Raw genomic sequence first — 12402 nt, forward strand, 5'->3', positions numbered from 1 at the left:
ATGCCTAGAAGCTGTGGGAGACCAGATGCCCTGGAACCTGTTCAAACCTCCAGTCTAGATACCCATCGTGGGGTGGGATAACTGGACTGACCAACTTACATCCCCATACCTCCGCCAAATAGAGCCTTATTAACTTAGAGCAGGCCCCTCGGTCGCAGCCCTTTCCAGGAACCCTCCTCTCCTAAAGCTACACCGTGCACTCCCTTTCTCTTGAGCTCTCGCCTGTAATAAAATTCCTTTCTGAGACTCACCCTTCCTTTGTTCACAAAATCCATTCTGAGTCTGCAAGACAGAGGATCCAAAAGTCCTGGTGTGGTTTTGGTGGCCATTGTACTCAGGGTCCTCTGATCACTCACCTTCCATGGCTCCTTTTCTAGAGGTAAGCCTGATATTCTTCAGGAATCTTCCAAACAAAGCTATAAGCATTCATTGCACTGAGAGCATTTCCTTATAACTCTGGTTGTCTATAATTTTATCTTTTCTGCTGTGAACCTCTCATGCACCTGGCAGCCTCTATAGGATCACATTTAACCTCCTTTCCAACTCTTTAAAGACAATAACTTCAAACCCCGCCAGCCTCCTTTATATGGCTGTTATGAAGACATGAGTGTGTCTTGGTCTCTCACAGAATGTGTCTCTTTCCATTAATTCCTGTGCTTGAATCTCTGTGAACACTTTCTTTCAATAAAGTCCTACTCTGGTGGCAGGGGAGATGGCTCAGTAAATAACTTGCTATGCCAGCACGACAACTCCAGTTTGGGTCCCTAGCTCCTATGTCAAAAGCTGAGCATGCTGGTAAGTGTCTATAATCCCGGCACTGGGCAGCAAGGGAGGGAACAGTAAGGGCAGAGATAAGAGGATCCCTTGAGTTCACCTGCCAACCAGCCTGAAGTTCCTTTCTGCAGTGAAGGTTCTTCCTTCATCTGGGTGGGAGGCTTCTGAGGACACCTTGGGTTACTGTAAGTAAGGCTGGGTCTATATGTGTTAATCTTGGGAATTCCACAACCTTGAGAAAATTTGAAGCAAGCTTTAATTAAATACTGGCCAGGAAAATGGATTCTGGCCAGGTCCACTCCTGGGTTCCCAGGAAATGGCCGCAAGTCATGTCTTGGAGAGGTTTGAAAAGGCAAAAACATCAGGCTACTGTCTTTCCCAACAGGACCAATCAGAGGCAAGGATACATCCTGACATATTTCCTGTCTACCTACCTCTGACCTACATCCAATCAGGGACCAACCTACATCCTATTGTATTTCCTGCCCATGGGCCTCCTAGATGTAATGGCTGCAATGGATCAAACACTTCCAGTGCAGTTGGGTCAAAGTTGGGAGTAAAAGCATAAACAATAGCCTCCAGCATTTAACTTCCATTCTCACACATGCTACTATGTATCACCTTCTATGGCTGATAAAAACTACAAAAAGAGAATTAGATAAAATCCATCCTCATGAATGGGCCTTCCAAACCTCTCATCAAATGTACTTAAGGACTAACCAGTCAGAATGGATTTGTGATTTAGGAAGTCTGACCAATCAGTCAATTGTTTCCCAAAACAACACTGGAAATCTATCAAAATGAGAACTCCTCCTCTGAGCTTATTTTCTGGAACATTCTCTGTGGTACCCTGATACAGTGTGCTAGAATTACAATCCCTATTTTTCCAACTGAATGTCATTTCCTTTGACCTCAGGGTTGGATCTCAAAATTGAGAAATGTCCACCTCCTGTGTGTTAATGGACATTGAACTGGAACCTGGGAAGAGGCAGAGAGAAGGGAAGAGTCAATTACTTCTAACTGGGTGGTAGTCAAAGCCCCCAACCTAGATACTTAATGGATGCTTTTCCCACTGCCCCCACCTTGCAGAGTAAATGCCAGTGTCCCATCTACCTCTATGCTAACGGGAAGTGGTATGGTGATTTCTTTCTCTGCTGCTTCTAGGCAAAGCTTACGTGGGGTTTAGTTCTGAGCTGTTGGAGGACAGAGCACGATGCCCCAATGGCAACCCTGTTCAGGCAGCCTGGGATTTTCAGGGTAAATGACTGCATCCCAGGGGGTTTGCTGGGAACCTTCTGGTGAGGATAGGACAGGGATTTAAATACAAATTCCCATCTCCGTGTCCCCCAGGCAGGGATTTGAAGGATAAACCCCTTCTGCTCAGAGGAAGATTTATACAGTTACAGTCACTTCGCTGGGGACTGTGTCTGTGTGACACTTGGCACTGGGGACTGCTCTACACTGGTTCATCCATCCATCCATCCTGGATGATAAGCTGTCACACCCCTATCGCTCTGTGCAGGCCTTTCCACTCCTCTGTCTGCCCCACCTTCCACTGTCACCCCTCCCCCAATGGCAAGAGCAGAGACCCCTATAACCCTGGTTGACAGACCACTTTGGATGGGTTGGAGCCCCGGTTACGTCTTGATTCGCCATCCGAATGCAGCCTGGGCCCTACCCAGTCACCTCTTCTTGGACTTCCCCTCCTCTTACAGAGTCACCAGCTGGGGGGTCTCTCCAGGAGACTTTGCCTGCTTTCTGTGTTTCCTGTGCCCCATTTTCTCACTGAACCCTGGCTTTGGGTTTCAGAACTCCTAGGGGAGAACATTAACAATCGGAGCCCTGGGCTTCACTCTGGCCCTCTCGAATCAGAACTGCAGGTTCTGGGGGCCTGGAAATTGCGGTCTCCAGGTAATTAATAGTTCAGTAACCCCTAGATGCAGTCGAGATGGGCCTCCCTCTAATGGCTGATTTTTGGAAAGGCTCCCTTTCCACCTTCATTTAGGGGACACTCTGTCCCCAGGATTGAGCCACACTAGTGAATGTCTTTGAGGATATGAAGAGAAACAAAACAAGTACTGGGCTCCTGTGAGGTGCAAAGCAGTCAACAGTCAAGGGCATGGCCTGAAAGGTACCCCAGCTCATGAATATTCATGTTAGCCTTCTGGTCACTTTTGATCATTCAGGTCAATTCTCTCTCTCTCTCTCTCTCTCTCTCTCCTCTCTCTCATCTCTCCTCTCTCTCTCTCTCTCTCTCTCTGTGTGTGTGTGTGTGTGTGTGTCTGTCTGTCTGTCTCTCTGTCTCTCTCTCAGCTTTTATGAGAGCAGGAATCAGGTTCTGGGCGTAAGATGGTAGGAAGATTGAGGTTTAACTGAACTGACAGGCAATAGGATTAGAACCATGCTCAATTCTGATCTTGGGAGTAACTAATGGTGGCCTGGAATTAAAGAATTAGACCACGAAGGCTTCTTTGACAAGTGATCTGATAGACCCAGGAGAAAATTTTAGAGACTGCGCTGTCAGGCAGAGGCAGGGGACAGCTGAGATAAGGGGTTCTAGGAGGCAAGGGCCAAGGGTGAAGCCCTTCTCTTTTTTCAGGATGTGGGGAGAGAGGCAGTGGTCCCGCCTCTCAGGGCAGCGGGAGGCGTGGAGATAGGACCGGAGACAAGGCAGCTGTCACAGTGCCAATTCACCACCGCTAGCGTTTTCTTCCTTCCATTCAATTATGGCTTTAACTGGAGGCACACATGGAAGGGGCGGGGGATAATGAAACAGAAGGCAAGCATGACAGTCCGTGAATCTCTGGGTATCGCCCTCTGCCCGGGAGCTTTCCCATTGCTGTCCCCTTATGTTGCAGGGAACAAACCAGCAGTAAGAATAAGCAGATTCCAAAGGGCTCAAAAAAAGAAATGGTATCAAATGCAGTTTAGTGGCTTTTCCATGGAGGAAGGGATGGAGGGACAGTGACATTCTGGCTCGCTACTGCTTCTTGTCTGTGACATCATAGGAAAAGCTAGTAGATTCTATATATGTCAATTGGAGTGAGGAGGTATCTTTGGATGTCCATCCCTTTCTTATCTCCATTCTCCAAACAAGGTTTTAAAAGGGCAGGGGATGTTTCTGGTGCACTCAGAATGAAGTATTTCCACATACATACTGTGGGAAAGACAGTCTATAGCCTACCTAAGTAACTGCTGTGTTCCGATTGCTAGATCTCTTTCCAGGGGATTTCTTCAGTTGCCCAGTGAAGGGAATCTTCAAAACAAATAATCAGAAATTTGACAATCTGACTAGGAAACATCACTTTTGATATTAGAGTTGGATTTAAATCAGAGCCTGTGACTCCCCACCCCCTTCTTCTAGATGTTGGGTCCAATCTGTAGCCTTGGAAAGTCTTGCAATTTCTGTCACATCCCTTACACAGAAACCAATGGACTCAGAGGCACTGGCTCATGTGTGTGTATGTGTGTGTTTGTATATGTTTGTGTGCATGCATGTGTGTGGTGGAAGTGGGGGTGTGCATGTGTGTGATCATGTATGTATGCATGTATGTATGTATGTAGAGAATGAAGGATGATGGAAGTATGTGTCTCCGCCTTAATTTTTGGTTCAGAGTCTCTCATTGAACTTGGCTCTCACTCCTTCAGGTAGACTCTCCGGTTAGGAAGCCCCAGGGGTCCTCCTCTTTCTGTCTCCCCATTGCCAGGATCATAGGCACACACTGCATCACCTGAGCTTTATGTGAGCGCTGGGGACCCAAATTCTAGTCTTCACGCATGTTCGGCAAGCACTTTACTGACCAAGCCATCTCCCCAGCCCCCTGAGTCATTCTTCACCTCAGAGTATCTGCCTGCTTCTAGGCACAGGACTTCCAAGGTCTAGTGTGACTTCTGTTGACAGTGGGAACCACGCCCTCTCTGGCAAGACTCCTTGCTGGGTTGCATGAAGTAAAGTAGCCAGAGCAGGAAGGAAGGTGCTGGGCTCCATCTTTCCCATGACAGCCCCTTCCCTGTTGCCTTCTCTGCCCCTTGATTCACAACAAATTGGAGTCTCACTTTCCTTCCTTGGCAACACATTTTATGTGATATTCGAAACCACTACTTATTATGTCCTTCTCTAATGTTGGATGTTTCCAATCTCTAGTTCCAAAGTAAAGCATTTCTTTAGAGACCATTTTGGCCCGTAGGTCAGGAAGAAGGAGGGAGGGGAACCTATGAGAGAAAATGATGGAGGTGATTCCATTTTATAGAACTTTAGTGTTACCAATAGGCTGGTTTTGTGGGCCACGGTTCTCCATGAGAGCCATTAGACAGAATTCTGCACAGTAGTATAGGTCAGGGTAGGGCGGAGGGCGGTTTTGAAGGGCGTCCTGGGCAAGAAGTGCTCTTGAAACCCTCAGGGTCTCTTCCCCAGAAGTGTTGCATTCCTGAACAGTTGGCTGGCTGACCGCTGTTTACTCACCAAGAACTCCTCCTTCCAAAGTCCTTTCTCCCCACCTGTGTGCACCAGCACTATTTAGACTGTGCAGTGATGGGAAAGGCTTATAGTGTTTGCCAGTGGCTGTAGTGTAAATCCTTCCATCCTGGCTAATTGTGAGCTATCACCATAGACAGTGGTGAGCTATCACCACGGCATGCTGAGCGGGAAGGCAGGTGGTGGTGCATCGTTGTGAGCTTGATCTTTGCAGGTGTGAGGCAAAGGGCATCAGGGGCACACAAAATAACATGTGGTGAAAGAATCAGGCAGCCTGAATGTTATGCTCGTTCTAAATAGAATTTATTTAATTCTAAGATTATATATAAGTTAATTTTCCAGTGATGGTTGTAATAACTGACCTACAAAATTCTAAAAATGTAACCGTGTGAAATACAAGTCAGCTGTTGAGCTGGAAGAGAAGGAGACGAACAGAAGAGAAAGGATACATTTAGTGCTGAAATAGGAAAGCGGGGTTTCTATGCCCTTCAGACTTTATGACTGGGTCCCTCTGAGACTCTGGAACACGAGTTGCTAGAAATGATAGGGATGGAGCTGGTTAGAAGCCTGGCTATGGAGCCAGCTTCCTACTCGCTAACTGCGGCGTCTCATCTATCCCAGCACACAGCAGTAGCTTCATGGGGCTGTTTTGAGGATTATGTGGATAATATATTCCAAGTACTTATCCCCTTGGGTCATCATATAGGGAACTTTCTGTTGGCAGCCACAAGGTCGACTGGGACAACTATCCTGTTCCCTTTCTAAATGTCCCCTGCACCGCAGAAATGTTAGATCTATTCCAGGCACAGGCTCGTTGCGTACTCGCCGTTAGGAACGATACTCATTGTATTGCTAAGCCTCCACCAGTCATTCATTTAGGCTCAGGCTCAAGGAGAGCCGTGCTTCTCTTTAAACACCTTCTAAACAAACTGCTCACAGCTGCCAATTCAAATACAGACAGCCCGTGTCTCTTAAGTGCTCCTGTCTGCCTGCCTATGCCCTCTATTAAAACACAAACGCTCTTCAGAGAGTAAGTATCCCTAAGCTGAGTGTCTTGGCCTGAATGAGGCAACCACGTTCCAGAATCTATGAACAAGAAGCTTAAGAGTGGGCGACGGAGGCCAAAGAACACTGAGCCACTGAGACCTCCCTGTGCCTCGTCCTTCCCACCTCCCCGGGACCAGTGGGCTTCCACAATGCTAAGACGCCACTAAACGCAGATTTCCCTCCAGCCTTTCCCTGTGAATTCTCCTTCTAACCCATTCAGTTTTCAAGTCTCCAATCAACTGCTGAAGCAAGACCTTCCTGAACACTGTGGGGTGGGGGCGAGGGCAGGGAGTCATTGTCCTATGGAGAATACCAAGTCTGAACTGGTAGAGAGGAGTTTTACTTGTGGTCTGACATGTGACCTTGAGAAGGTCATGGCCTGTCTCCGAACCTGTGTGTTGAGGAGAGTGATGGGCTTTATTCAAGGCTAAAGGAGAGAGCCTTTGGGTGGTAAAAACACTCAAACACTGCTTTTATTCCTCTCTTCTGTTTCCAATGCACCAGTGATAGCTTGTTAGCTTGTGTCTTTGTCTTCTGTTCTTCACGTATTCATGTGAAGAGAAAGGCTGTCTTGGGAGCACCATAGGTGGATAAAAAAAGAACCACATCTCCTAACCTTTCTTCTGGAGATTTCTAGGAACCAGCATTCAAGTCACTTACTCGAATACTGTGTGCAGTTACGGCGGCCGGCCGGCAGTCCTTCCTAGGTTGGCTCAGTAGCAAGGTCAAGGCAAGGTCGGGAGAGCTCCGAGGCCCGTGAGCATTACATGTCACGTATTCTTCTTGAGGTGTTGTGTGTCTGTTTAGCTGGGACACTTAAGATGTTACAAATGACCCTCAGAAGCTAGGGGAGGAGCTGTGGCTTCTGATGCCCTTAGACAGTTGGGGAGGTCCTGGATAGGAGGGATGGGGCCCTTACCAGTGGTCTCTCCAAGGACTGACACACCAGCCTCGGGTCTAGGCGTGGTTGGAGGTTAATGGCCTGGAGCCCACAGGACACAAGCTTCCTGATCCCTCCCAGCTTCATCTTCATGATATTCTGTGAGCAAAGTGAATTTGCTCAGGCCCTGGATAGATGAAGCCTCGGTTCAGAGTCTCAGCGAGGACTGGGTGACTGGGAAGAGCTGTGTTTTCATTCTATAAATGCATGCTTCAAGTGTGGCTCGGCAGGCAGGAAAAGCGGCTGGGAAAATCAATCCGTTTGGGAGGATGGGTAATGTATTTTAAGATGAATTAATTTTGGTGGAGAAAAGATTGCTGATGGGCAGCCAGGACAATCTGCCTGAAACTCAGTGTTCGCTGAGAGGCCAGTCAGGCCCAGAAGGTGTGCCTGAGGTCAGGGAGTGAGCCGGAGAAAGGCCCATACGGCCCTCAAGAGAGCTGTGCTGGTTTGGGGTGCCATGCTTTCCCCTAGCACCTGACAGTGACAGAAAGGACGCTGTGGACGTGTGACCCCACTGGGAAGGCTTTAAGGTGTGCAACTTAGAAGAGAAAGGAAGCAGAGCAAAGACCCCCACTTCCTTCCAGTGCAGGAAGGCCTTTCCCCCAAAGTTGATGCTTTGTTCTAATGGCAAAACAAGAGAGAGTAACCTCTGGGGGGTGAGAAGATGGGGGGTGAGGAGGGGTGAGGGCGAAGGTGGGTGAGGGATGGAGTGAGGGTAGGAGTGGGTGGGTGGGGTGTGGGGTAGGGAGAGGAGGATGAGGTGAGACGGGTTCCTGAGGTTCCCTTCTGCATATGCCGGACTTACTCCTAAGCAGCCATGTGGACAGCGCTACAGAGCGTGTTAGTCAGGAGAGAAAAGGGGAGGCCCAGAGTGTGTCACAGAGAGCTCTTCATGCTGGAGGTCCTAGTTGCTTCTTTCTGGGGTCCTCGTGTTTGATGATGGGTCTTATGCATATGCCATCAAGGAGAGAGTGACTCTCTGTCTGATACAAAAAGGTGTGTGTGTTTGTGTGTGTGTGTGGGGGGGTGATGGATTTATTGTTTATGCATTTAAAGCGTCTCGCTGAGGCAGGCATGCCCTCCCAGAGGTCAGAGGTTGATTTGGTGCCGTCTTTTTCTTTGCAATTCTTCTTCTGCATCATACCTATCCCGCTCTCCCCAGAGGCGAGGCGATTTTCAGAGGAGCACCAAAACATCTGGTTTTTAATTGCAAAGCAAAGGGGAATGGCATGGCCAGGGAATAAAGTCAGAACCTGAAAGACCGAGGGTTTGTATCTGACGGCTGACTCCAGCCCGGGATCAGGTGACCACTTCTGACCCAGAGTGGGCCTCTAGGTGACTCCACTGTTTGTGGAGGAAACACTGTCTCTCAGGCTTATGCAGCTTTGCTTTGACCCCAAGGCTCCTGGAAAGGTGCCAGTCACGTCTGGCTGCCTCAGCCATGACAAGTCAGGCTCTACCTGAAACCTCCGGAAAAGAGAAGGAAGGAGCTATTGGAAAGCCAAATCTCCCCTTAGCCCCAGTGCCCCGTTTCTTGGCGTTCGCTCCCTGTGGAAGCAGTAGCGAAAGAGACTAGTGGTGGCCGGAAATAACTACTCTGGTAGAATCTTCCAAACGTTCTACCAAACTGTACCAACAACACACAGGACAGATTTCACACCAAGCAAGACCTTGACTCACAGATGTTTACATAACAGAATGCCTGTGGCCGATGAATACTAATACCACAAATTACCTGAGACGAAAAAGAAAGAAAAGAAGGAAGGAAGGGGGAATAAAAATGTCCTGACATCTGGAGGTTCAAGGTACACAGGCAGCGTGAGTATCCAGCGGCTCCTGGCCTCACATCTCGGCATCCGTGGCGCGGACCTCGGTTGCCGTGATGGCGATTCCAATGGCGAGGCTGCCGTTGTCAGAGAAGAGCTGGGCCAGTGAGGTGTTGAGAACCAGGCAGTCCCCATCAGTGATGACCGAATCCACACACTCCAGGACAGATCTCGGGGTGGCCTCCCATTTGAGACGCCTGTGGTTTCTGTTGAGCTCCAGGCGATAGGTGAAGCAGTCGGCCTGGGTGGGGGTCCCGATCAGCATCATGGTAGCAAAGAACTGAGGGTGCCCTTCGTGTCGTTCCTGTTTCCTGAGCACCAGGAGGAAGTGGTGGCCGAGGCAGGAGTGCATGATGATCCAGTCGGCTGGCGCGGGGAGGTGCATGTCCGTGGCCAGGAAGACTATCTCGGCCCCTTGCAGGATATCGATCCTGTGGATCTGGCGCAGGTGAGGCACCACCACCTCCAGGTGGCCTTCCCACTGGCAGGAGAAGAGTGGGCATAGGCAGGGCGTCATCTGAGGACTGTGCGTCCCTGCCTCCTGGTGGTTGAGGTGGCGGGGGCGGGCATGGTGGCACAGGTGGTTATGGTGACAGTGGTGGCGATGGTGGTGGGGAAGATGATGTGGGTGGAAGCTGCCTTGCTCTGTGGAGTTCTGAGTGACAGCCCGTCTACTGGACACATACTAGAAGGAAAGAGAAGGGCATTAGTGGGGTGACAGACTTGTCTCTGGCGCCAAGTGTGGCTCTCCCGATATTCGAAGTGACAGTGAAGGTGTGGAATTTTCTCTCTCTCTCTCTCTCTCTCTCTCTCTCTCTCTCTCTCTCTCTCTCTCTCTCTCTCTCTCTCTCTCTCCTCCCCTCCTCTCTCTCTCATTGGCTTTGCCTGATAAAATGTAACTCTCACTTTTCCTCGAAGACGAAGACGGAGACCATTACAGAAAACCACATCTGCTCAAAATACAGAGGACATGAGGTGCTCAGCCCCAAAGGATCCATCTATAGCACAGTGGTACCCAAGACTCAGGCGACATTGTGGAAGGGGTCTGAAAACATTGCGAGAGCCAGAGGAGCAGGACATCTCCTGTGAGATCGTGTCCCCTAGAAATGACACGATTTTGCAGCAACACGGCTATGTAAACAAGACTTGGAAAAGTATTCCACCAATAGTCATGCTAATGTGGAATGGGAAATTCGGGGGGGGGGGGGGGAGGAAGGGGCTGGCCCTAGACAAAGAAATACAGGCAGCTAAGGAATGCTGGGTAGGCGAGAAAGAGTTTCCTCCAGGGATGAGCCTACTAATTAGTTATACAATATCAAATGACTAGTCCTGAAACTGTGTGTATAACAAACAATGCTCAGCAGATTTAGCAGGTTGGAGTTATCTATTGATAGATAGATAGATAGATAGATAGATAGATAGATAGATAGATAGATAATAGATATATAGATAGGTAGGTAGGTAGATGATAGATATATAGATAGGTAGGTAGGTAGGTAGAAAGGTAGGTAGATAGATAGATAGATAGATAGGTAAATAGATGATAGGTAGGTAGATAGATAGATGATAGGTAGGTAGGTAGGTAGGTAGATAGATAGATGGATAGATAGATAGGTAGGTAGAGAGATGTAGCAATAACAATTAGAGAAAAAGAGGCCATGAATTTGAGAGGGGACAAGGGGAGGTAGGGGAGTTTGGAAGGAAGAAAGGGAAGGGGAGAAATGAAAAACTATTAGAGAAATAATATCAGTGAGAGGAGTGGCGTGAGAGGGCTCAGTGGGTAAAGGCACGTGTCACCAAGCCTGACAACTTGAGTCCTATCCACAGAACCCACGTGGCAGAGGGAGGGAACAAATTTCCTCAAGATGTCTTCTGACCTTCCCACTCATATTGTTATTCAGTACATGTACACACACACACACACACACACACACACACACACACACACACACACACACCAATTCTTTTAAATGAGGTGGAGAGATAGCTCAGCAAGTAAAATGTTGGACATGGATCCCCAGAACCCACATTTAAAAAGCAAACAAACAAACTGGGGTTGGTGGGACAACTTGTAGTCCTGATGCTGAGAAGATGGGGACAGTAACTGTAATTTTGCAACTGTTATGAGTCATAATGTAAATGTCTGTGTTCTCTGATGGTCTTAGGTGACCCCTGTAAAGGAACTGTAACCCAGAGGTTGAGAACCACTGCTTTAAAGTATTTGGGAGGAGGTTCATGGGCTATATATAAAAATACTAGGCTATTTTTATAGAAGGGATTTATAGAACCAAGCCCAGTGAGTCCTAACAGACAACCATATACAATGGGGCCCTGGAAGTTACTGGAGGGGGTAACTATTCTAGCTGGTATGGGGTGACCTTACTCTGAGTGAAGATAGAGGTGGCTTCTCTAGCAAGAACAGAGGGTTTACCAGCAAGGAGAACAGAAGGTCAGGGAAGCCAGAAAGAGCACAGGGTACTTGAGAACTGTTGAGAACTTTCCTAGAAGCCGCCCGGTCTAGTGCGGATGGAGAGTGGTGGGGTCGGCATACTGCTAAGGTCTTCTAAGTCAAACTATGGCTGAAATGTCCTCTGTGCCCAGCAGTGGGTAGCAGGAGGCTCAGGAGACTCTCTTGATAGCTTTAAGGGACCCCTGTGTGCATTTTTAAGCCAAGCAGTAAAGCCTGCTCCAAACTGGCATCCAGAATGGGGCCAGCAGATGGTCCCTACCCTGTCCTGCTATGGGACCCAAGCGACGGCCCTACCACATAGTCTTTCTGGCTGCTCGCTCTTGGTTTCATCTTCCACCACGACCAGCCATTTTTGTTTTTTAATTGCTGTGGCGCCACGTGGTAGAGGAGGGTAATCAGAGGGGATGCAAATGACTATGCAAATCAAGTCTGGCAACACGAACTCACGGAGACCTGTGCGTGCACCCTCTGCACTCTGAGAAAGAACTAAAAATAAATGCAGCCTTAATTCTTCATTTCTCCCCATTCTGTCTTTTGATGCAAAATATGTTTCATTTAAATGATCCAGGGTGAGGGAGGTCACAGGTTCTGCTGGCAGGGAGAAGGGATTTGTTTAATTGGCAAAATGCTAATCATTTTTGGATGATGAATCCTAATCTTCCCATCTAATACAGTGGATGTGTGAGTAATTACTTTCCTTCACTAAACTGTTAATGCAACATTAGTGATTACACTAATTAAAACTAATGAACTCTTACCACTGATAAACCCTCAGGCAATGGATGGCCTCCCTCCATTGGCCGTGTTTAACTTCCTATTTGGAAGAGAGGTTTTGAATTAACCTTTAGAGTAGGGCACGAAATTGGGT

General features: G+C 48.3%; 1 protein-coding gene across 1 annotated transcript in view; it reads right to left on the reverse strand.

Moving 5' to 3' along the window:
• Positions 1 to 9080: 9080 nt before the first annotated feature.
• Siah3 (siah E3 ubiquitin protein ligase family member 3) overlaps positions 9081 to 12402 on the reverse strand; it is a 65002-nt gene continuing 61680 nt past the window's right edge. Inside the window, exon 2 of the mRNA XM_038310683.1 lies at positions 9081 to 9749. Coding sequence (XP_038166611.1) covers positions 9081 to 9749 — 669 coding nt within the window. The remainder of the gene's footprint in view (positions 9750 to 12402) is intronic.

This window comes from Arvicola amphibius, chromosome 13, assembly GCF_903992535.2.
Source record: "Arvicola amphibius chromosome 13, mArvAmp1.2, whole genome shotgun sequence".
Taxonomy (NCBI): Eukaryota; Metazoa; Chordata; class Mammalia; order Rodentia; family Cricetidae; genus Arvicola; species Arvicola amphibius.